This window comes from Leuresthes tenuis, unplaced genomic scaffold (genome assembly GCF_036924035.1).
Source record: "Leuresthes tenuis unplaced genomic scaffold, fLeuTen1.0.hap1 SCAF_10, whole genome shotgun sequence".
Classification (NCBI taxonomy): Eukaryota; Metazoa; Chordata; class Actinopteri; order Atheriniformes; family Atherinopsidae; genus Leuresthes; species Leuresthes tenuis.
In genome coordinates, this window is record NW_027325364.1 from 28863224 (window position 1) to 28889404 (window position 26181).

Here is a 26181-nt window from a genome sequence, read left to right on the forward strand (position 1 = left end):
ACACAAGAAAATTCGAATTACTTTGCTTTTTTTTTTAGAAATGACACAAAAGTTGGCCAAGGATGAGACATGTTTTTGTATGAGGGTTACATTCGTTCATTTTGATCAAAGTGCAAATTATTTCGAATATGGTAATTTCAAACAAGTTATTTGTCGTCTGTTTAATAAAGTTTTATCAAGTATTTTTGATAATGTTTTGCGGTGCTTACTTGGGGTGTTGTCTAAAGACCTCTTTTTGTCATTTTGGACCTAATCTTTAACTGGCCTGTCCAGCCAACCATGTCCTATTAAAAGCAGTGCATGTATTTACCTTACTTTACAAAAAAAAGGATCAGTACTATTTACATACAGGTGTATTTTGAAGAGGGTGTATTAAATGCTGATTGAAAAATTATTAATTTTACTCCGTGTGCACACGTGTTTCTTGCGCTTTACCACGACAAATTCGCACACACTCATGAGGGAAGAAGTTTCAAGTGAAAGTTCTGTTCTTCCATTTTGTAAAATGTTCAACTTGACAGATATTTTTCCTGTGACGCAACGAGGAGGACTGGACATCCCACAATGCAACGCGGGTGCAAGGCGTCTCTGCTTCATCAACACATGGACGGAATTCTCAATACTTGCTAAAATTTTTCCTCACTGAACTTAGCATTTTCGACGTGTTTGTCCAGTTTTACTTTGACAAATGAAAGTCAAAGTCCTTTCTAGAAACCCTGACGATTATGTCCGGGAGACTAAACATGATATTCAGCGTGGTGAGTATTTATCTTGGTCTTTTAGACGCTAACCACTGCCTCTTAGCAAGTTATTTTTCAGTAAACATTAGCTGTTTGTCCCGTGTGCGACGTTCATACTGTAACAACTTCTACTTTAGCCTCCCATTCCTCTTACCTAAGGACGTTGCAGAGGACGTTAAGAACGTGCACATTCGCTAGTCACGTATGACATGTATAGTAAATTAAAAAGAGGTCCAAAAGACACACTACTTGTCATGTTTTTAAGAACATCCTCCCAATTAAACACAGCTTTTTCAGTCAACTCGACAATAGAACTGCTGTTTCCTTTTAGACTATATCCATAAACATATGCATGTCTCAAAGACCCATTTAATTTGTAAACTAAACAATAAAACGTGTCAAGATGGTCTACAGAAATGGGCTTAATTGGAGTCTTAGTTTTCTTTTTGGTAACTGTTGTCGTACATTCAAAGATGCGTTCTCTCATTACTGTCTTGTTGCTAGTCCCTAGAAACTATGACCCTTCGCTTCATCCGTTTGAGGTGAGCAGGGAGTACACAAGGGCCCTGAATGCCACAAAGTTGGAGCGGGTGTTCGCCAAGCCTTTCCTGGCCTCCCTGGACGGTCATAGGGATGGGGTGAACTGCATGGCCAAGCACATCAAGAGTCTCTCCACCCTGCTGTCTGGCTCCTGTGATGGCGAGGTTAACCATTCGTTGACATACTTGACCTTGTAACATCCTTTGATAGTTCCTATAATTCATTTCTTAATTAACTAGTTTTCTCTTTCTCGTTTCTCTCTCCGTCTTTAGGTAAAAGTTTGGAATCTTACCAAGCGAGAATGTGTCCGCACTCTCCAAGCCCATGAAGGTTTTGTGCGGGGTATGGTTGTCAGATACTGCGGATCATCCTTTTTCACGGTAAATGATGCTCTTCCATGTCTTAGAAGATTTTTTGTTAAAAAATCTTCTTTCCTTTTAACAGACATTGAATTCACTTCGTCTCATTCACTGTAGGTTGGTGATGACAAAACAGTCAAGCAGTGGAAAATGGAAGCACCGGGTTATGGAGAGGAAGAGGAGCCACTTAACACCATCCTGGGCAAGGTGGATCTTTTATGATTATAATTATTAAGGACAGTTGCAGTCACATTACACGGTGCATCAGTTAGCTATCACACAGTGGCTATGTTTTAAAGGAAAATATCCCCTATAGACTGTGTTCACAGGACTGGACCATCACCAAAAAGATAGTGTGTTTGCAACATGTGGCCAGCAGGTGGACATCTGGGATGAGCAGAGGAGCACACCAATCCGCTCCTTTACCTGGGGCGTAGACAGCTTCAGCTCTGTCCGCTTCAACCCTGTGGAAGTAAGACGCACTGTAGTCATCACACCTCAGAGCAGTTTTCATCCTCACACAATATCAATATTTAAACAAAATAAATGCATTATACCAGTCTAATTTAAAGCATACATCCTGCGGGTATCTTTTAAGTGAGCCCTTTGCGTCCTCACAGACAGAACTTCTCGGAAGCTGTGCCTCTGACAGAAGTATAGTTTTATACGACATGAGGGAGTCGGCACCACTGAAAAGGGTAGGCTGCACTGCACGGTTTGTGGCTTATTTCTCACAAGGAAATGATGCAGAATGACGGTTGTATTTCTTCTTTAGGTTATCATGACAATGAGGAGCAACACATTATGCTGGAACCCCATGGAAGCCTATTACTTTACATGTGCAAATGAAGACTACAAGTGAGTTTAAGGGGGAAAGATTCATCCATCAAACTCATCAAAAGTACATTTTATGTATATTCTGTCTTGGTAGTACGTAATGAAACAACCAAATCTTTCCAATATTTTAATGGAGGTAACTGTCCACTTACTTTTGGTTACATTACATATCTAGCAATCCTCAAAAAAGCTGTCACCAGAAGGGTCAATATTGCTTCCTGTCTGTTTCACCAGCCTGTACACATATGACATGAGATACCTGGACAAGCCCATCCTTGTACACATGGACCACGTCTCAGCAGTACTCGATGTCGACTACTCTCCCACTGGGCAGGAGTTTGTGTCTGCCAGTTTTGACAAGACTATTCGCATTTTCTCCAAGGATGGCGGACACAGCAGGTCAGTACTGCCAGTCAGAAATGACACGCCGTGTTGAGTAAAATGCGTATGGGTAAGTTTATCTGAGCTTCCATCTAATAATATTCATATATTGTACTCAACATACGGAGTGTAAGTAGCTCAAAAACAGTTTTTTTCTTATCGGAGAACAAAGTAAATGTGATCGCACTGATCTTTGATTCTAAATTGATTGAGTCGGAGCGTGCATGATTGTTTGTCTCTCTGATGGACTCATCCAGGCTGTACCCCACTTTTTACCTGTTGGCTGCTGGGATAACTTCCTGCCACCTTCCACAACCCTGAAATGACTTGGGCTGGTGTAGAAAACGGATGGATGGATGGTCTGATTATATTACATTAACAGCTTAGTTGTTATCAAGGAAAACATGATGTTTATTTTCCCTTGGGCGCCAAGAACAATAACTATAACAATAACTTTAGATGGATGGCTGTAGATATTCTTCCAATTCAGTTGGCTGGCAGTCCTCACCACAGCTATAATGACAACAATAGCGTTGAATGGTTTTGTTGTTGGGACCACTTTGGGAAGACTTGATGAATGATTTAAAAGAGAAAAAAAAGGATCTTGACACCCAACAGCAGGGTTCACTTCCCCTCTGCTGTTCTTCACGCTGTTCTCTTGCTAGCATTCATCTCATATGTTTATGTTGGAGAAATGGGAGCATTCAGTGTGACTCTTCCATCTAGAACAAAAGCAGAGATAATATGATGGTATCGAGCCACAAAGGGGATGGATTAGACCACAAAGTGTGAGTCAGTCCAACCAAAGTCGCCAACAGTTAGACTGATGATATGATTGCTCCTTGGATTTAAACTTGTTTATTTTTTGTAACCATGGCAATGGACATCCACAAACTGTAACAAACCATTAACTATCAAAAGGGTGCTAAAAGGTGTCTGTTTCCTTCTCCGTGTTCTTTCTCTAATCCAGCTCTGGTTAACCATGGCAGGTTAAATGTCTTTATGGTTCAACACACACGATATTGTACTCTTGGCAGTTGCTTCGGAAACAGAAAAACGTTAACGCGACGCGGGGCACGTGTTATGTTTTTCAGTTCTGAAGCACTGGTTTGTGTTGCCACAGTCCCTCACCCCTTAAGTGTCTTGCGTCGTGTGCTTTGGTATCTTGTCATTCAGGGAGGTCTACCACACCAAACGCATGCAGCACGTCATCTGCATAAAGTGGTCGGCAGACAACAAGTACATCCTGAGCGGTTCCGATGAGACGAACATCCGCCTGTGGAAAGCCAAAGCAGCAGAGAAACTAGGAGTGGTGAGTCCCGTCTCGTCTTCTTTTTCATACTAAAGGCAACGTGCTGCTTATGGCAGCTTTTTAAGCAATTCCTCATCGTAATGTCTCCATAGTGATCCCCAACAACATTTTTCTCAGGTGTCGTATATATCGTATCTGCCTCCAGTTTATTACCTGATGGTATTTTATGAGTTGCTTGCATTTTTTTCTGTAACACATCTTTGGCTGTACGCCCACCGTGGCACCGTAACTGTGGGTGACTCTGCCAGGAGCTACGGCACTGCTGTTGCCAAATGCTCTGATGGATGCTGACTTAAGGTAGAATCACTTTCAATAAGTACAATGTACCAATTGGCAGGTCCTAAAGACCCAAAACACCACTGCAGTGGTTCAACAAATCACCAGCAAAAGAAGAAACATTGCTCAGATTTCCTCTTTGGATGCCCTTGTTTGTGAGTACGACTAGTGTTAGAAGCAGAGTTACAGCACAGATCATGGCATTGATATCATGTTGCTCTTAACTGTCGCATCAGTTTAGTTAAAACCTTGGGAAGTGTTTTTCAAATTCCCAAATGCCAGTTATGGCAGAATCATAAAGCTCAGTGGCATCTCCTGTGCCATCTCCAGCAGCCATCTTTCACTCCTAATCGGATTCACTCTTGCTTATTCTCTTAATGCAGCGTTCAGAGTGGAAACGGCTCGCTTTTGGCACTTGTTTTACTGTCACTGTGCAGGAAAAGATTTATTCGCAAGCTTTGCACTTAAAGAGATCAGACAAGGGCTGCTCCTATCAGCAGTTTAAATCGGCCAATCTCTTAAACGGAGGCCACTCTGAACATAATGAAGCATTAACAATCGCGTTGTACTGAGAGGGTCTTTAATTATCAAGAAACGCTGACTCGAGGCTTTGTCTGTGTCTGAGGGCTTCACACTGGACTGATGGGGACTCCTCTGTCAGCTGCTACACACTCATCCTTTTTAGTTTTTTTTTTTTTAAACAATCCCCCTTTTGGTGATCTGCAGACTTATTTTCAGTTCCGGAAAAGTTTGAGTCACGCGTTAGATTTTAGGAATGATTACAGCTTAGCCTGTGTATTAAAGGTGAGACTAACCCCAAAAAAATCATCCTGCTGTCCGATTTCCTGTTTCATCTCAAAACTTTTGCCTTTCTGTCTTTCTGGATAATCAATAACATTAGAAACAAGGGTGTCATCAAACTTTTATTATTATTATTTTTTCCCTAATAATCCAATTGATTAAGCGTTACATACTTTACCTCTCAGTGGACAATATTTCTGCATGTTTGCATCATAAATATGATGTGTAAAGCTTTTCAGGACATTCATTTTCCTGTGATTTTGTTTGGTTTTGGACAAAATGGTTAAAATAGGCTATTTATCAAAATGATTGGTCAGGCACATCAAAGCGCGAAGCAGAATATTAAGTTTAAGAGCCGTTTAAGCTTCCATTAGAGGCCCAAAGCAAGTAAGTAATTGTGGTTCACTCTTATAACGCGAGCATCCAGAGGAAGGCAGGTCGACCAGTGGCATCGTGTGTGTGTGTGCGCGAGTGTGAGAGGCTTTGATATGATACACATGTTCTATGTTGTTGTCTCTAATATATTCAGATCAGATATGTCTTTAAATGATTTTTTTTTTTTAACAAAAAATGTGTAGAATTTTACAATCTCAAAATGTGTAAAGCCGTCTAACAGAATGACAATCAAACAGTTCATCACGATCATCCATCTGACAGTCATCACCTTGAATAATAGAATGATGGCAGCTGTGATCGAGGCCTGGTTCAGCTGTAATGTCATGGCTGTACACGTTATAAAGTAGTTAGTCCACCAAAACTCGTTGCTTTTATTTACAGACATTTGGGATTGTGTTTATTTTCTCAATATTAACTGTATTTAACTTTTTAGGCAGTTACTTTCTTATCTACTTAGTGTAATGTGGGCAAAAAGTAATCGATTATATGCTGCTGTCTGTCATCTTGGGGCTTTATTTTTCTGGTCATAGTGGAAGTGTTTGCGACCCTGCTGTGGGATCAGCGCAGTTTTTGACCCCATCTGAGTAATCAGAATCAGTTAGCTGATGGTGACTTTTCACACAGTCTGCCTTTGCTTTCCTGTATCAGTCGCCTTTCATATTCTTGCTCCAGACCAAAATCGAGCTCCTCATTTTCTTTTTTGCTGTCTCATATTTTGGGTGTCGAGATCACACAAGCCCCATTCAGGAGGCCGGCGGCGTGTGTATCCAGGGGAGTTAGTTTAGTACAACAGGATCAGCATCTAGCTAACTCTTCCTCAACAAATTGAATCTGAGAGAAATCGTTGCTTTTAATTAGAATAAAAGCCTTCGAGGAGAGCAGCTCCAGCCAAGACCAAGCCCGGCCAGCCGATGGTTTTTATGAGCGAGACTGAGAGGGAGTGTTGTTGAGCTAGAGTCTTCACTTTTAACAGACATTGATTCGGTTTTGAATGAGCATGTTGTCAAGCTGAAGTTACTGCTCACTGTACCGTTTAACATTTTATGATGCAAGGCAGTATACCAGAGCAATCGCAATCAACCAAACACCACCCAAGTTGAACACGGGGCGTATCTTTTAAAAGCCAAGTGGGTTCGTTTAAGATGGAACTTGAACAAGAAGGTTTTGCATAACTCGTAAGACTTCAGGCTCACAGTCGTTTACTGGAAACACAGCACGACATGAATGAGGACCTCTTTGGATGACAATGCGCTCACCATGGCAACTGAAGCAACTACACATGCCGCAGGAATAATTAAAATCCGACAAGTTAACAAGAGCCACTGAGTCATCGGCGAGGCTGATTTCGGCTGTGCCGAGTCAGCAAAGGTCCTCCACTGTTTGTAGCTGGGAGAAATTTGCTGTCCTCACCAGAAAAATGTCAGTGCTCATTCAGATGACCTGCGTTAACTCCCAGAAGAGAAATCAAATGACATGTATAATTTTTCACTGAGCTGTAGATACGTCACTTGTTTCTTGAATGGTAGATAAGAGACCGCCGCCCGTTGGTTGGTGCCAGCGGGGAAAAAATGGGATTTTAATATGGATGAAAGCTGTTGGCATATCAGTCCCCTCCAACCACTTCAAGTTGCTTTCTTATGACCAAACCTGCCAAGACCCCCTTATCTTCATCAGCAGATCACCTTCTGCCAGAATTGAGAAATGAAAAGTCCCAAAGTGCTCAAAATGTGGATTGTATTAAACTAAACGGAACGTGCTGATCGGCGTGCGATATTGTCCCGCTCAGAAGCTCCAGAAGAGCTACAAAATGTACTTTGTGGCAGGGTTATTTTATTCAAAAGGCTAATAATTAACTCTCATCCTGTGTTGTCATCTCTTCCTTCTGGTGCGATGTAGCTTGCCCCCAGAGAGAGGGAGGCCATAAACTACAGTCAGAAGCTGAAGGAGAAGTTCCAGCACCACCCGCAAATCAGGCGCATCGCTCGCCACCGCCATCTGCCCAAGAGCATCTACCACCAGAGCAAGGAGCTGAGGGTCATGAAAGAGGCTCGCCGTAGAAAGTGTGTATTAAGTTTTATCCCATGTATTTCTAACGCTGACGTTAAGCCAAGCAGGAAAAAAAAAAAAAAGAAAAGAAAAAGGTTGGATTGGTGCCAGGAAAGATTTGACCTGAGCAGTCACACCAGCCTGATGGAAAATCTCACAGATGGGACTGCCTGCTATGACGTGCTCTCGATAGGCATTACATACTCATTTACAGCTTGTGTGTTGGATTGATTGTCCCAGTTTGCCCTGCCACTCAGTGAATCATAGCTTAGTCTGCGGCTCTTCTTTTCTACTAAGCAACAGTATCATCATATGTCAGACATGTGTTTGAGCTGCAAATGATTTAGTCAGAGTTTGATGCATTATTCTCAGAACGCATCAGCGCGGCCTGCGTCGACGCCGTTAGGTCAACAGTCTCAGATTGAGTCTCTTCCTCTGCCCTCCTCTCTGTTTGCTCTTCTCTCCCTCCCTAGTCTCTTTGCCCATATACTCGCTCCGTGTTTTGAGTTATTCACCGTTTTGTTCCACCTTTTTTTTTTGTTTTTCAGGGAGATAAACGTCCGCAAGCACAGCAAACCAGGAACCATGCCCGTGGTGTCTGAGAAGGAGAAGCACGTTGTCACTGTGGTGAAATAGAGCGGGTGGAGGGAAGGATTCGTGGACCCAGAGACTGCTGATAAGTGACTGAGGAGGAGACTGAGAACTGTTCAGTCCCGAGGATTGAAAAAAAAAAAATAATAAAATTTGTGGGACGCACAAGCGACCAGTTCTGCACAACTTGAAATACAAGCCCTCGTAGCGTAAATGCATTCAGAGGAACAAGTTGACCTAGTGCCACTTGGCTTGAGTATCAGTTGTTCTTTTACACTTGGCTTTTCTTACACACAGTTTAGAATTTTTAACTTCCTACATTTGGTTCTGCATCAACGGGCTGAAAACACATTTTGTTTTGAGCAAGTTTGCCCCTTTTTTTCCCCCTTGTTTTTAATTAAGAAAAAGATTTACAGTTGGCTTCAATTGATCCAATCTTAAAAGGATATTCAATGACGAGGTATTTCGTTGCATTATTTCACTGCATCATTCCTAATGGTCGATAGTTTATGCTCCATGAATGAAGCTCTAAAATAAAAAAAATGTGCTTACGTAACTACCCAGAGATGAACCACTGTAGTGGTTTTCCTGCTTTTTATGTATGCACGGGAACGAGGTCTGTGGTTATCTTCAGATGAGCTTTATGAACATTGTGAGAGAAATTAATTGCTAAATTAAAGCTTTCATCTATGGTGATTCCTTCTTTTTCCTCATATTTGGGAAATCTAATATCATGTGGGCAAGGTAACACAGCCGATACATCTGTATGCGTGGTACTGACGCTGATTTCTGGTGTTTATTTCTAATAAACGTTAAAACTGTCTCTGTTGTGGAAACATGTCTTTCAAACTTCAAACACTGCAACCAGTTCCTCTTGATGACTTGTATCAAATCACCACACTGTGCTAATCTACTTAGAGGCCTAATAAGGGTAGAGGCTCGATCCTTTTAAAGTTATCTTTCAGATACAATCAAGTGTGCGTGGGTGGGATAGCAATGTAGATCAACAGAAAAGAAAGTTTTGGTTGGAAGTCAGCATAAAAAGGGGGAGAAGAGTTCACTCTTCCAGGTCTTAACCACACTCCAAAACCCAAATATTTTCAACCAACACTACAGGGAAAAATGCCAACATTTAAGAAGTAGGAGCTTAAATATTTTACTTCAAAATGTCTCCGGTAAACTCTTGTCTCAATATTAGTTGCGTCTACACAGCTGACTCCCTCTTGTGTAATTGTTTTCCTTTATTTTCAACCATGTACCTTAACAGAGTTTCTCACATCAGCCGGCAACAAAACCCCTGCTGTGCGCGCGCCTGCGTGTGTGAAAGTACTGACCGGAACCGCTGCCGCACCTACAGTCATTGTCACTGGTCATACTCTGCATTTACCCTCCCACTTCACGTCAGTCCCTCTCACGGTGCTCGTGGTCAGGTTATGAAATATGCATGGTGCACACAACGCTGCTCCGGCTGTTCCTCCACTCCGTGTTTTTGCGGCTGCTATCTGCCTGCTGTCAATGAACATCCAGCGCGTCCTCTCGGCTTAGCTTATTCTACGTGTTTTTTTATCGCTCCGCCTCTTCTTCCTTGCTGGGTTTTTCTTTCACCCAGTCCACTCATCTCTCTCTCTCTCTCTCTCTCTCTCTCTCTCTCTCTCTCTCTCTCTCTCTCTCTCTCTCTCTCTCTCTCTCTCTCTCTCTCAACTCTCCCTCTCTCTGTCATTGCATCCATTTTTGTGCATTTAAGAAATCTCCAAGAATTACCAACCTGGAGGAAGGCGAGCTAAACAGAGTGACAGAGGAGAGTTAAGGACTCCAAACGAAAACCAACAAGGACGGACCGGGCATCTTTTATTCCAGCATGCGCGTAAAACCCCTCTAAAGGATGGCAGCGATGGGTTAGACAGGATTTAACATGACTGCAAAATAAAAGGCAAGAGTTGTTCTTTAAATCCTCAGTCATTTTTCTTCTTCTTCTTGGATGGATGGAGGCTTGTGTTTGGAATACCTGCAGGTTGTAACCTACAACCCGCCAGTCTTTTAGGAGCATCTCTCACAAACCTGCAGCGCGTTCTTTCATAGAAATGTTGATGTGTAAATTTGGCGTTTCAGCCCTTGATACCGCGAGTCACCCAGGTAGCTCTCATTTTGGCTGCAGCGTAGTCTTATAACCTCACCACGAGCTTTTAATAGCTGGGGAGGAAGCCCGTGATTGAATATTTCCACGCCTGTTTCTGCAGCGCGATGTTAATAATGTGCATGATGCCGCTAACCAAGATGTCATGCCGCGTGTGAGCCTGCTTCAAAGCCGATCACCAGTTTGAACATTTCAAAGCATGAAACATAAGAAACACACATATCACCCGCGTTGCAGCTGGTTGACGGTGCCTCTCTTGTTTTTTAGCCACTGTGTGTAAAAGATGTCTGCTCCACACGGGCCCCGGGGCGGCCCTGGCCCTGCTGCTGCTGCTGCTGCTGCTGCTCCCTCAGCGGCCGGCGCCATGCCGGAGATGCCGGACCTCAGCCACCTCACAGAGGAGGAGAGGAAGATCATCCTCGGTGTCATGGACCGACAGAAGAAGGAGGATGCGAAGGAGCAGTCGATGTTAAAGTAAGAAAAAGCCCAGATAACGAGTGGGGTTTGTGGTGTGGCTGATGGTGAAAAAAACAACGGTGTTTGTGGGTTGTTATTAGCTACAGAGGTAATTTCTATCACTCAGTGAAGTACTAGAGACTCATATTGCCTCAAGACATCTAACCTGGAGCTTTGATGGTCGATCTGTAACGGTTGGCACCAGGGTGAGACTCAGCGTCCCCTCGTATAACATTTTTTGACTCCCACCTAAGAGACGACTTTATTTTGACAGCGAGGTATCATTCTATACAGCGGCGGACACCACAGTGCTTTCCCCGCACTTTGTTGTGGATGTAGCCGTACTACAGTGGGTTGGGTTAGAAGCGACGGCCGCCATTTTCACGTAAAAAGCACGCCAAATGACTTAACCTTTCCCCACGAACGTCACCGAGATTACACAATATGACACAGGAAAGATCATTTAAGGTGTCCTTTGTGGCGATGGCGCACGCGGTGTGTGTGTGATTTCAACGTTTAAGCCCCGGTAGAGCTTGCCCCCACCTCCCCACCCCCATTCTCCGCTCCTCTTCTGTACAGATGTCGCTCGGAGCTGTTTCAGCACCACGGAGCTGTCCACTGTAAGGTTTCACTTTTTAAGGTGGACCGGAGTGTTTCCGCTGTCATGGCTTTAACTGTAACTGTGTGGGCCATAAATCGGGTTTATGATAGAATATTACACACGGTCGTCTTGACCTGGCAACAAAAACGCTTTCGTTGCTGATTGCATTTTTAAAAAAAAATGGAAATCAGGAAAATGAAGAGAGAGGGATTTCGGAGTGGTGGCCTTAAATGTTTCCATCCTGTTGATTTTCTTGTAGTTTTCCTTCTTGGATGAAAGGTTGCACATGCTTGTTTGCTCACAACTCAGGGACTCGTGCGTTTCGATTGATTTGAATGCTGTACGCATTTTAGATGTTAACTGGTTTTTCTTCAGGTTCATTTGGTTTGTTTGACTGAAATGTAAAGGATTCCTGACCGTCACTGGAAGGTTTTATAGTTTTAAATGTTTTTTTTCCATCTCCTGGTAAATATTAGTTTCAAAGCAACAATCGTAATGGAGATAAAGGTGTGCAGTCCCTGCCTTGTGCAGCTGCCTGATAAACATGACTCATGTACTCCAAGACGCGGCTACCTCAGCCGCTGCGGTGTGAGCCGGTTGTGATTCATCTCGGTTTTTTGTTTTTTTTGCCTTCCTTCCCCCTTTCACAGTCTCTCCTCCCCTTTCCTCTTCAATAGACCCTTGTTCCCCACCATCACCATTCTCTCTCTCTGGGATGAAGGGGATTGTCAGTTTTGGTCACTCTTAGTCTGACAGTGATTCTAAACCTTGCCATAGCTGACAATGGGTTGAATAGGCTGTTATTTGCGACAGACATGACTGATTTACTGTCAAACCATGGTGTTAGGTAACTCTCAGGCCTAACAAGCCAAAGGGATTCAATATGTGAGGAGGTCACAGAGGCCTATGGGTAATTTATTTGGTACGAATTACAGTACGTTTCCAGTGTGCATGCTTTGGCTACCTTGGGGCTTATCCTGGCAGCAGGGCTGTTCTTCCAAACATCTGACAAAGGCTTTCTGCTACTTTTTTTTTTTTTTTTGCTGCTGCTGTGACGTTCAGATTACACCACAGCACTCCTTGATGTCTTAAAGTATCTTTTAGTTTTCATACACCACCACCATATTAGTTTAATGTGCTCTGTCTTTACATTCTTGGTGACTCATCATGAGTCATCGAAACAGTAAATCCCCACTTTCTATACCTATGAATCACTCGGGCATAACATATCCTGAAGCAGCATTAATATGCTCATCTCTGGAATAGGTACAACTGCAGCGGATTAACTTGTCATCGGATAGTTCATAGCATTTCCAGCGGTGTCAGGAACAAACACCCACACTGCAACATTCCAACCTTCTAGCTCGTGCATCTCCTCTGACGCAGTCAGAGTCCAATCCCACAGCAGTTTGGCCGGTGTTTGTGCAAGTGGCAGTTTCAACATCGAAGTGTGTAATCTAACAGAGGGAATCCTGGGAGGATGGAGGGATGGAGAAGAGAATGAGAGAGAGAGAGAAAGAGAGAAGCCTCCAGCTGCAGGGCTTGCCAACTTGCTGTCATCTCACTAGAGGTGCTACAGCGAGCGTGGATGGAAATCCAGCACTGCTGACTCGCATGTAATTAGCTATTGCTTTCTTAGCCCGCTCATTCTTAGTCTAGTGTGTGTGTCTGCGTGTAAAAAATGTGCTTGCACAAAAAGTCAGTTTCCTGTGAAATAATCCGTATAAAAGCTTATCAAACAACTAGCCATAAATGCACATCTACTCCATACTGTCCCATTTGTAGCTGCAACAAACAAGTCCTGTCTACAATTAAACATGGCTCCAGGTGCACTTGTTCCATAATAAAGAATCCTCTCAATCTATCAGTGAGCTTGGCTTTCCCTGCTTCAGTGAGTCCTTGAGCACCACAGTAATGATAGCCATGGGAACCCCCTACCCACACGCAGTGTATCCTACAGGCAGGCGTCAGCTGCCTTTGATGGGGTGACCCCTGGAAAGCCAGGGGCTCCACTTCTCCTTTCTCCTTGATTCCTCACTCCTCCAGGGGTGCTTGGTTGTGCTTGGTGTCTGGGAGCGTGAGGGGACAGGAAGGGGTCATCCCGGCTATACTGTCACCTTTTTTCCCTACCTTTATGTTCATCTTTGACAGTGTTTTCAATTTATTTGCTTTACTGTTACCTGTATTAGGAGGGTATGAGCCATTTGAGCACACACACACTCATAATCTCTCAAGATGGACAGTCACCGATGGGAGCTTAGGCTTCTATCAGTTGCATTTGCAAAACCTTAAATATTCATCTCTCTTTCCAGTGAGAACACAACGTAACTTTGTTCTCATAAATATTCTAGTTCCTCTTCCTCCTCATGACAGCATTCATCTCTAGGATCTGGGGGATTGTGTCATATGCTGAGGGATCTCCTTTGACAGTGCTAATTATACTGGCAGCCTTGTAACAGGGTCTTCCACTTAGATGCAGGTATTCTAGAGATGTGAGCTGTCGGCTGCTTTTCAGTTTGTTTGGGCTCCTTCCAGACTTATTTTCACTTTCAAAAATAATGTCCTGTATTCTAGAATGTTTCTTGTGTCTTGGAATGTACCCTATATTAGGAGGGCTTAGAATCTATTAAATCTTTGTTTTGTGTACAGCTCCCACCCTAGATAATCTTTGTCTCGTGGAACCATAAAAAGTAATATTTGCTTTTAAATCGGGCCTCCAAATTATTAGCAAGCAACGATCAATGCTTTGAAGAATTAGGAAACCTCTATAACAGGCAGGACAAGCTGTCCGAAGGACTAGGGTGGGGAAGCATTGCCACATGGTAGCCTTTTTCTTTTAGACCCTTACCATCTGGTAAAAATCTTTAAAACACCTTGATTCCTGTTTGAAATGCTGAATTTTTCTTTTTGTTAAACATTTGTTGTCTCTTAATGCCAGTGAAGCAACAATGTTGCTATCATAACTGATGTTAGAAAACAGCTTCCAGCACCACAGAATCAACACATTTTCAACCCCAGCTCTTCACAAACTGACACTTAGTCAAGAGCCCTTCACATTAGTATTTAATGCAGCAGACGCTCCTTTTGCTGTCACTTTCAGATGCAATGTCATCCCATAGTGCTCACGTATGAACAAGTAATACAAAGCTCTTAAGGAAGTGAAAGGCACGCAGGGGTGTAGACACCCACCTACTAAGCATTACAGTCTTGTTGACCTTTGGACTTCTGTTGTTCACTTCCTTCTTTTCATTCATTCCATCTTTATTTTTTACTTTCCTCACTGTGCTACTGCACTACTTCGTTATACCTTATAAGTGCTTGGTTAAGGTTAGGCAGACGTCATGGTTAGCTGTTCAAATACACCTTGAAATACATTTTATAGCCGAAAGCTTTGATGACATTTTCCACATTACCATGGTGACGCAACCTTTGACTGGTATGTTACCAGCTCATTAAACACTGCACGTTCTAAAGTGATGCTTTGGTGGCACCCTGTCCATTCAAAACCGATGTAGCGGGCCCCTGACCAAGTGTCATCGTGTGATGAGTTGGGAGTGAGAAAGAGTTCACAGCGCACAGCGGGCATCTATATTCTCCATGCTGAGATGAACTTCTCTTCTAATTGAATTGATGTTGATGTGAAAAACTGCCAGAGTGTTCCTTTTAATTTGAGTCATATTACCCAGCTTAAGGGGATCGGGGATCTTATTTTAGAGACTGTAATTTTTAAATCAACCAGTTTCGAATTAACTGTAAAGTTTGATTGTTCCATTTTTCTTCATCTTTCATCTCAGTGAGCTGATAGAAAAAATGTGTCACTTTTCAGGTTAGCATGCGTGTTAGCAAGTATGGTTGGAGGTTTTCAACATGAAGTGCAATGACCTAGAATTAGCTGTGATCGATCACATCCCATTTCCTTTTTCCATTCACCCTTCTCGTCCCTCACCACACATGCACACTCACACACACACCTCACCCCCCCTGTCCAGGTCATTTATCTGATTGTGCTTCAGAGCTCAGCATACCAGCTGGGGTTAGTGTTCCAGAGAGGTCCCCTGTGTCCTTGGAGCCTGAAGGATCTCTGCCACTCATGGAGAGGCGCACTGATGGAGTACTGTGCACACATTACAGTGGCCCAAGCTTATGACATTCCTGTCCTAGTATACACTGTAATACTTTTCTTGAGCACTGAACAAACAATACCAAGTGGCAAAAAATCTGGGCACCATAAGTGACCTCAAATTGAATGATCATCTATCGAAACTTGTGACAGTCCAGAGAAACACCCTGTGTCAGGACTGTAAACACAATGTAAAGGCTAGATAGGTATTGGAAACACTTTATCACATCAGAAGGAGAGATGGTTATGAGATGAAGCGAGGGAATGCTGAGCAGTTTCCCACTGGACAATGTACAGTACACCCTCGCACACACGTGCTTTTCTCTCCGCCTTCCCCTGTTCCACCGGCTCACTCACTCAGGCTCACTCGCCATCCTATGCAAAGAAAAGATTCTGTCATGAGTGTCTCCCATCCCCCATCACTTTCCCCAGGGGAGAGAGATAGAGAGAAACTGAAACTGGAAGAGAGGATGTTGTCCTGACTTTATAAAGCAGAATGCACGACAAATGAATCCATCATCGAGCTAATTAAAGTAAAACTGTGTTTTGGTTTTGGATGGCTGACAAGTTGTCAACAAGTTTGGCTCCGGTGGATGGGAAATCTGGTTTGAACACAGCTGCTATCGCTAAAATAAAATTCAGTAAATACTGTATACGGTTTAAAATAACATATTCGTAAAAACCTGTGCATCTGTGTTGTTGGTTGCACAGTTGTGTCCATTACTCATTAATTTATAGCTATCTGACTGCCTCTGACTCTGTACCTGCATTAACCATTACTCTTAACCGTAACTAACTTTTATAATATGTTTTACAAAGATAATGTTCACGTTTCAGTATGATTTTCTTACTATCAAGAATCAAGATCGTATTATTCCACGTCTCAATTCTTTGTGATGTCCACAAGCTCCAAGCCTGTTGTAAAGATATATGCATCCATTATGACCTTGCCCATTTGGGGACTACATTTTTGAATTCATGATTTTCACATTTAGCAGTTATCATCTTATTTTTTGAATAACCAACAACACTATGCATATGCAGTGGGTAGAAGACCCAGTGCTAACCGCTAACCGCTATCACTCAAAGCGGTTGTGCAGTTTTAGATGCATTATCTTAAGGTTTACAAATTCCCACCTAACTGAAATGTGTTTATTTGTCATTTGAGAACCATAAGTTTTTATCACATCTTCATTGACTTTATTTCTCACTCCTGCCAGAAGTGAATTGAAGGTAATTCTGGGGTCAAGAGATACATATCTAAGAATTTATCACTATGAGAAACTTCTTTCATATTCTAACCACTTGTTACTATAAAACATGTTGACACTCTTATAATCTTGTTAGTGTTTAAGAAAAATGTGGAATAATGTTCTGTTGAGGCACTAACAAAAAAGGAGGAGCAAGGGCAATCCATGTGAATGGGCAGACAGGTTTGCATGGGAGAGAGAGAAATAAGAAGGGATGGGAAGGGTGAGAGGAGTAGAGGGGACAGGAAAGGAGAAGAGAACATCAGAAGGAAAATGAGAGAGAGACTCTGACGTCTGTGATCCTATCAGGTCTCGTTGCTGATGACAGCCCTAGTTCCCATTGAAAGAGCAATCGGCTTGCCATCTCCCATAACCTGCTATTCTTCTATGTGGCACAGCACCAGGTACCAGGTTCTGTTGTCTCCCAGGGCTTTGTTTGAAAGAACATTTGCGCTTGTCAGCATGAGTTTTATTGTCTTCCTAGCTCTTATACCTCAAGCAAATTTGAAGGGGATTTGCCCGCTCATGGCTGTGCAACTTGAAATATCCTTGGCAAAATATGACAGTAGGAAAAAAATGAGAAATAAGTTACAGTACATATTTGGACTTTACCAGAGGATGATTTATTTTTGTTGTGTGTTAAATTACACAGCATGGCACCAAGCAGCTTTGATATATATAGCTCAAGAGTTTGGTAGTGTGGTAAAACAAATAAAAACAGAGAAAACTAGATACACATCCCCATCCATCATTAAGGCTTGCATATAGTACTGTATACGCACAAATTTAAGGGACAGTCTTATAAATATGTGGAACAATTTGTGTAATCACAGTTGTTGGTCCTTAAGCTTTGCTCAGCTGTGAAATGACAGAAGTCAAAGTGGTGAAAGATCTGCTTTGTGATGGAGTGAAACCAAGTGTTAAGATAATGAAGACTCTGGAGTCCTGTGATGATACACTTGAGATTCAGCACAACACTCTTATGGGCTCTGTACTACACATAATGGCTGAGATATGCTGAAGTTGTGACTGATTTCTCAAACTATTTATGGAAGATGTGGAATAGGCACAGGGCAGGGTGCAATTATTGAGTCTACTTTTGTATGTCTTTCCTATCTGTTCACTGTGTGGTGGTTGTGCATGCAATCAAAAATGTTCTGTGAAAGTCTGTGTAGATGTAATTGTGAGCAAGTGAGGCCTAAAACTGGATAGAGACATAGGTGGATGAAGGGAGAGGCTGCTACTACTAGAAAAGCGCTATACAAGTACAAGTCCATTTACCATTTACCATTTACTAGGTTGGACCATGGCACAAGGTTATCTCGTTCTGACTCCATTCAAAGACTGAGTACTCTCATGCTGTTAGTGAGACTATTAATAGTGGATCTACTCAGCTTTCTGCTGTGACTGGCAAGCTGCTCGGTATCTAAAAAGACAGAAGACCTGTGGTCATTTATAGGCACCAAAAAAAAAATGCAACAACTGTACAGGACCACTTAAATCGACCAAAAAGCCAGAACTTAAAATAAAGTACAGTGAATTCCGTTTAGCAAAAGGCAACAATTTCTTTTTTAAGTAAACCAGTGACGTAAGTTTGATTTGACAACCATTGAACAGAACCAGACCTTTAACATAAAAAAATCCCTCTGCAGTCATTGTAATTTTTATTGCTATTCATCATTACTGTTTATACTGTCATGAAACTTGGGTTTTGTGATTGAAATTTGCATACGTATGCTGTTTAACAAGTCTGCACCTAAAAGCTAACTCAGCCACCCGGCTAAACCAGCATTTGTGTGTGTGTGTGTAAGTGACATCTTTAGCATAAATTAATGCTTCTCCAATCTGGCAAGGGACTGATGAGGTTTTATCATAGTAACTTGTAGAAAGTTTAACTCTTTAACAAAATGCAACCTCACACATTACATATGGACCAACCTCATCACCTTCATAAGTCCTGTTAGCCAATCTATGCTAGTTTTCATGTTGCTGACCCTTTGTAAGATGGTTATTATTTAGAATTCAGCAATGAAAAACTACAACTAAACCCAAGAGATTGTTGAAGGAAAAAGAATCAGATCAGAGCAAGAGATGAAATGACTTTTAAACTGTTCTCACCCCATATGCTTTTCTCAATGTTTGAACTCGTGGTAGTTTACACAGGACGCTCTAATCTCTCCTTCCTCTGTGTGTGTTTGTTCATGTTCCCCTCATTCAAGACTCAGCTGGTTGAGCAGGTGCAAGCCGGTGACTCAGCCACGTATGTGCTGCCAAGCCGACCCATCAAATACGCCTTTGTTTGGCCTAAATCTCAAACCATCCAGTGCTTTTTATAAACAAATGCAGCCGCCCTGTATTTGTCTACCATATGCACACAGATGTAGTAAACTCACTGAAACACACGTACATTTGCTCCATAGAGGCTTTACAATTTGGGAGACAAATTCATTATGTAATAATAACTGGTGCAGTGATTGTGTTAGAAAACTTTACAGTTGCTTATGCAAGCCCGGCTCACATCATGGGATGCTTTTAAGTCTACTCAAAATTTTAATTCTAGATGCCCCCCCCCCTTTTTTTTTTGCTTCTTTATTTTTTTCCACTTTTCTGCTTGTTGTTGCTCCTTAAAGGGATCTGGAAGCTAAATGTTTAGAAGCATTGCATTGCCTCAAATGTACAGTAGATGATGATGCTACTGTAGGTAGATTAGAGGCATCCAGCTGACATAAAGAAGGGAAGATAAATAGCAACCATTATTGTGACCTCACTAAGGCAGCCAGAGCCCTTATATAAACCCACTGCACCGTTTGAACACCACTGTGTAACCTACACATACTGTGCAGCATGCAGACTGCTGCTCACTCTGCCCAGGGCAGAAGGGGGCTTTATGGGTGCGTTAAATGCAATATTCAAGGGGTTCAGTATGCCAATGTGTGGATGTGTTGTGGATTGTTGTTTTGTGTAGTTTAGCGTGTGTGTACAATGAGCGTAATATCAAAGAGGCCTGTTTTTCATCCCCATCAACTGGCACTGATCAGGAGGGAAAGAGCTGATTTAGTTTTTATCCTGGGATCGGGCTCCTCAGCTGAAGTCTGATGGAGGATCTCCGACTAATCTCTTAATATCACTCATCCCAGTGAGATACTGCCACCATCGCCACGATGATGACGAGATGGCCTGAATGTGTAGTAGAGGAACGAAGAGAGTGGCAAAGGAGTGTTGGCGCACACATACATAAGACACCTCCTTAGTGTAACAAAAACAAGCATTTGAAAAAAGACAGGACAAGCAGGCACCCTTTAGGCAATGACAATTCTTTTTCAGGAGGGTGGTTGTTGTAAGTGAGCTGAAGCTGGTTGTCTTATCCTTGAGGGGGCGGCTGCTTGGATGTTTGGTTAGCTGGTTGGCTTTAAATCTGTCCAGTGAGGCGGCTAATGCAAGGGAATCCTTTCATTTGGGATTTTACAGAAGGCGAAGTCAAACAAATCTTTCCACCATCAGACAGATGTTGGGAGCCACCAAGTTCAAGTTGATTTAGGTCGTACAGTATTGTAGTCACTCATCTGTTAATTTGAATGAATGGGCTGGTCTTCACACTGCTTGCAGCTTATGCATCGTATAATAACCCCATGAGGTGAAAATTCATACTTTCAATTCTTCTGTGTCTAACATCATGATTCATCTATAGTAATATTTCAGCAATGTGCTGGGTGTAGCTTGTGTGCTGTGAGGTCATATCAGATTGCCCTGCCTTGTACTTGTCTGCCTAGGGTACTGTGTATGTAGTTAAGTTACGAGAGCTAATACTGGCGTGCTGCAGCGATAAATTGGGACAGGAAGGAGTAGAGCAAGCTAGGGCAACAATAGGCAGGGTATCTATTACCTCTCTATTGTTAGCTATGGCTTGGCTATTATTATAGCTCTCAGTGAGAGACGCTTGACTGCAGTTTCAGTGCAGTCTTGCTGCTTGCTGCTAGGAATGACGTGGTCAACAGGTTTTGTATCTTTGGACATGGCAAGCTTTGGATAGTGGCCTTTTATGGAGAATATGACCACTGTTATTACTACGTTACTGTTTTCTGAAATGTAACAAAAACTTGCCCATATCTGTACTTTAATTGTAATTTGTTTGGAATGGACAAAAGTACAAAGGAAAATATTTCTGGTCATGTCCTCGCTGATCAACTCCATTGTATTTTAATAATATAGATAATTTGATTCCAGCAGCACACTCATAAAAAGTTCGGAAAGGCACGTTTATCCTTGGGTTATACCACTCCTCCTAGTTAATCTATTTGGGAACTATTTAGGAAGTAAGGATACTGCTGATTACAGTTTTACGAGAGGAACCTGTGTCAATTTTTTGCTGAATACGAGATTTCAGCTGCTCAACTCTCATGGTAATTTTTTTCTCATTCTCCTCTTCATTGCATGCCACACATTTTCAATTGAAGACAGATCTGTACTGCAGGCAGACCATTCAAGCACACACACTCTGTGTATATGACGCAACAGTTATCGTGCTAAACAACATCTGGCATTGTCCTGCTGAAATAAACAACATGGCAAACTAAGAAAAAATTCATATGTGATTTGCCCCCAAATCACATATCCAATGGGCACTGGTGCACCCCCATACCAGTACAATTGCAGCATTTTGCGCCTTTTGCTTACAACTGCTTGAACGGGGCTTCTCATCTGTGGAAAGTAGAACCTCATGTTCATTTTAAAATGCAGCACCCATCTGACCACAGAACGGGTCTGCTGTTTTCCTTTTGGAGGTGAGCTTGTGCCCAGAGGACTCAGCGGTGTTTCAGCACAGAGTTGATATATGGCTTCCTCCTTGCGTAATACACTTTCAGATCAGATTTATGGATGCAACAGTGGACTGTGTTGCATCAAAATAGTTTTCCCCCCCGAGGCCAAGTGGCCATATTGATCACAGCTATATGATGGTGTCTCATGGTTTCATGATGGAGAGGTCACGTGTATCACACATAGTCTGCATGCTTGGCCTTTATACACTGAGATTTCCTGACTCCCTGAATCTTTTCAGAATATTTTCAAACATGAATGTTTTAGATGTCAAAAGACCAGGGCTCTTTGCACATTTTAAATTGAGAAATTATATTTCAGTTGATTGATGATTCTCATAGGGAGTTAGGTACAGAGTGGTGAGCCACAAGCCAACCTTGCTTGGAATAACTAAACCTTTGGTGGATGCTCCTTTTCGACCCAATCCTGACACCCTCGCCTGTCTACTGACAATAAATCTTCCAATTACTGCGTTTCTTTATTCTATATTTTTCTTAAGACACTGAGGATTACTTACTTTCTACTTGTATCTCTAAAATAATGTGTGAATCTTTATTTCTTATTAAAATAAGACATTACATTATTAAAGGAGTGGTTTTGATGCATCTAGTACAAGGTAAGAAGAGGACAAAAAGCCTCATTCAGATCAGTTTGCCGAGAAACTGGTTTAAAGCAGAGGGTGGTGATCCAGCCACATTGGAGTTGGTCATGTGTTTCTGGAGTTTTCCCTGTCAATCTGTTGAGCCGTGCTTTCGAAGGAGTTGTGACATTACTACGTGGCAGTGTCAGCTGTGAAAAAGTGCTGATCGCAAGCATAACAAAATTTATCCGTGTCAAGATGAATAAAACTGGCTGACGCGGAGAAGCAAATGAGCATTCTGACGAAAAGACAGACACATTGGTACACCATAAGTAAAGCAAACAAGCACATATGTGCAAGAACACAAACATGGTGTGTCACTGTTTTTGACTAAATGCTGCTCGTGATCTCATTATGTCTCACTGTATGAGAAAACCGGCTGTAAAACGAGTATTGTACAGTTCCTGTTTGCGTTTGCATAGAAATGCACTTGTGAATGTGTGGGCTGCTGGGTGATTAGCTGACTATTTGCCACTTGGAAATCTCTCAGGAGGGGAGATATGGGGAAGCTCAATTGAATCCTGGCAGGTAATCTAAAGAAACGGATGGATTTTAGCTATATTTGGCAGCAGATTAGCCACTTCCCGGCGCTCAGAAAAACCTGCTGTTGCCAACTTCTGTTTGACAATCTGAATATTAGCTCAGGAGGTCTGACTTGTGTGCCGTTAGATTGCCTCTTCTGATGAGTGTGCCTTGAGCATTCAATCCTATCTTTTCTTTCTAAGGCCCCAGCTGTGGTAGCTGGCCAACCTCTCCACACCAATGTGCTTGCCCTGTTGCCGTCAATACTGCCCTGCCTATCACAGCGTGCCAGTGCCCCATGCCCGAGCAAATTATCCGCACCCCATTCCCTGCTCCTAATTCCCTCTGAAGTGGAGAGAAAATGTTAAGTAGTGCTTCTTCCGGCATTTATTGGAGAGACTCAATGAACAGGTGTCTCAAGAGCTAATCGGGGGTCTTTAAATTAATTGCTATTTTTAGTGCGCTTGACACCTTTTCTTTGAAATTTGCAGGTGATGTACAGTAGATGTAGTACAATACCAGGATTCTGTATTTTATAGCCTGCAGTGCAGGGATATCATCATATTCAGCATGTTGATTTTCTTTTAATCTCATAGTTTTTGCTTGATTTTTACTGTAATGATAAAAATACATACATAATTCAAGAAAAATGACAATTAATAAAAACTACTATTGATTCTCTTTATCATGGTTTGGCCCCCACTTTTGCACACATTGCAATACTAGTCCTTTGAAAGGCTTATGTCAGATAAAAAAATGTCATTTAATAAAACAAAAAGAAAATAAACTGAAAACTATTAAAGAACATATTAATATGCAATAAAATGACAGTGAGCTAACATAGATTAAGCCGTTTCAGCCCAGACTAGAGCAGAATTCAGCAGCATCATGGCCTCATGTGAGGGTTTCCCCTGATGATAACTTCCCTCAGAGTGATTTCAGTTTCAGTGATTAACTCCATCTCCTTGCTGGAATAGTGTTAATGATGTATGTAGTTGGTATTTACCCACTGAGCCAGATTACTCCCTTATGATCCAATTATCACTCGGTCTGCAGTGGACTCAGAGGTCCTTAAGGGTCATTGCTTTGCCATATCACACATTCCCGACACCAGTGTTGATGCAAAGATGATGCCGCCTCTCACTCTCTGTCTCTCTGTTTAAAAACTGTCAGGCAGCATCCTATTCTTAAATAATTTGTGGGGAGATTTGTACATATACTGCATTTTGTAGGGATATCTAGCTGTGTTTTCATACTTTTAACTTTTTCCCAAAAAGAAAGTAGCACCATCATGCACTATAACACATCTTTACTGCTCTTAGTGGTTGTGTCAGTGTTAGGGTAATAAATGTTCCTGAGCAGCGGTTTATCATGGGCAGAGCATCGAATGTGTAATTGCAATATTTCTCAACACACATTCCATTTTTTAATGTTTGATGTAGGACGTTCAAATATACTACTGTATATTTTCACAAGATTCTGCCTTTAAACCTGTTGGCCAGTCGGAGTCTTACCTGTGTTGATTTAGCATTTCCTTCCTGTTCACTGGCTTAGTTTTCTCCACTTGCTTAGTTTTACGTCAGTGGGTAAGCAATGCCAAGATAACTTGACTTTAATTCAATGTTTTTTTGTGTTTTCACTGGGGTTCACTGTGTCTTACCCAGTTTCAACTGAGACCGGCTCCAGCCCTCTATTGGACAAAGTTGGAACAACTATGGATTTGAAGAGACGTTCACAAGCCTGTTCTTACCTTTTCTTGACTGCTGTTTTATGTTGGGCAGGCAGTGTGTAGTGGCTTTTGAAAAGCTTTTTGCTGAAGATAGTTGTTGGCGACCAGAAAAGCTTTTTTAACTACAACAGTAATGTTGAGAGGTGTAAAAACCAAAACAATGTGCAGAAAAATGCTAAAATACCTGTTACAGCTAAAGGGAGCTTGCAGAGTGACTAAAAATGATGTTTCTTGAAATGTTTCAAGAGATACAACTTGACAATTATTAATGATGACTGTGTTCATTGTGCACCATATGCCACACTTGTACAGCATGCACTGTCCTGGTTTCTGTTGCTTATCAGAGATTGTTGGATGCACCGTAACTGTAGCTGTAGCTGGACCTGCTGTGGTGCTGGTATCATGTTGGATGTAGGAGGAAGTGATGATTTTGGGCTTGTTGTACAACTGCCACATTCATGTATTTGTCTTAAACATAGCTGTTGCAAATAAACTGCAGTTTATTGGTAATGCAAGGAATTCAAGTTTATATCGAGGTATATGTTAAACATTTTAGTTTCCTCTCATCAGGTATACACTTAATTAATTATCTTAGATTTGATCAAAATGTTTGGGACCTGGTGATGGGTTACTTTTTATTTGTCTTGCTGTGTTTAGAGAAGGAGCTGCATGACCCCAGCATTCCCAATAGGATTTATCTCCCACATATATTAGCTGAAATCAACAGCAAAAGAGGAGCAGACCTGTTTGTTTTGAAGGTACAATGCCTCAGTGCAGAACGCGGTTAGCAATTGGTATCCTTTTACTTGCAAGTTTTGTCAAGCTGGTGCTTGTCAAGCTGGTGCTTACAGCCAGTTAATATATACATTGAAATATTTCCCAAACTGCTTAGAGTTTCAGATACGTGTTATACAAAGTAGGTTAACATTATAAACTTTCTTTGTTTTTGCTCAGAAATGTATTACTTAAGAAGTAATTGTAAGCTGACAGGCTGATTAATCAGTTGTTTGTTTTGGCTCTGGATTGTCCCGTAACCACACTCTACCTCCTCACCCTTTTTGCAGACAGCATGATCCAGCATGGTGCTTGGTGAATAAAACAATAAAAGTTACTTGAACATTACTTTTTAAACTACACAAATATTCAGAAAGTGCAACAACACAGAAGTTAGATCAACATGGCTTGAAATGAAGCTCTTTAATAAAACCTGAGAAAACCTGCTCCTAGAAGCCCATGCAGCACATCTCTCCACCAGAGAGCAGTGTGGCATTACTCACTGTTGGAACTCAGTTCAAAGCCAATGATGTATGGAAGGCAGAATATAGCATATTCGGTGTAACAGCATGTTAGTAATTAAAATTTAACAACATAAATATATGCTTAACTTTGTATCAGTGTTTTTTTTTCTGTATGTTGGATACTGGGGGTTCTTGTGATGCAGTGTGCAGGTTAAAGAGATGGAAAACAGAAACGTATGTGCCCTGCAGGCCTCCTTAGCAGCCAGGATACGAAATACGTCACTTGTGACATTTTACACTCACTCATTTTACTGCCCCATGTCAAATAATACACAGCGAACTCGCTCACTCGCACAGGCATCGCACATATGAGTACAGCACACGCAAGGATGTGTAG

At 41.9% G+C, this 26181-nt stretch overlaps 2 protein-coding genes across 24 annotated transcripts in view; both read left to right on the forward strand.

The window, feature by feature from the left end:
* The first annotated feature begins 543 nt into the window (after positions 1-543).
* dcaf13 (ddb1 and cul4 associated factor 13) lies at positions 544-9101 on the forward strand. Its single transcript, XM_072394841.1, has 11 exons — positions 544-758; positions 1245-1444; positions 1553-1660; positions 1757-1846; positions 1956-2111; positions 2260-2337; positions 2415-2497; positions 2711-2875; positions 4034-4169; positions 7539-7702; positions 8237-9101. Exons 1-11 carry the CDS (start codon positions 689-691, stop codon positions 8322-8324), a joined length of 1338 nt encoding a protein of 445 aa, XP_072250942.1. The 5' UTR covers positions 544-688; the 3' UTR covers positions 8325-9101.
* A 1562-nt stretch (positions 9102-10663) lies between these two features.
* The window catches only part of rims2a (regulating synaptic membrane exocytosis 2a), a 131778-nt gene continuing 116260 nt past the window's right edge, over positions 10664-26181 (forward strand). For 22 of the 23 annotated variants that reach the window (XM_072394851.1, XM_072394852.1, XM_072394854.1 and 19 more), the window contains exon 1: positions 10664-10887. In XM_072394851.1, the coding sequence (XP_072250952.1) occupies positions 10697-10887 (191 nt within the window). In that variant the 5' untranslated portion in view covers positions 10664-10696. The remainder of the gene's footprint in view (positions 10888-26181) is intronic. The other variant, XM_072394869.1, reaches the window with a different exon arrangement.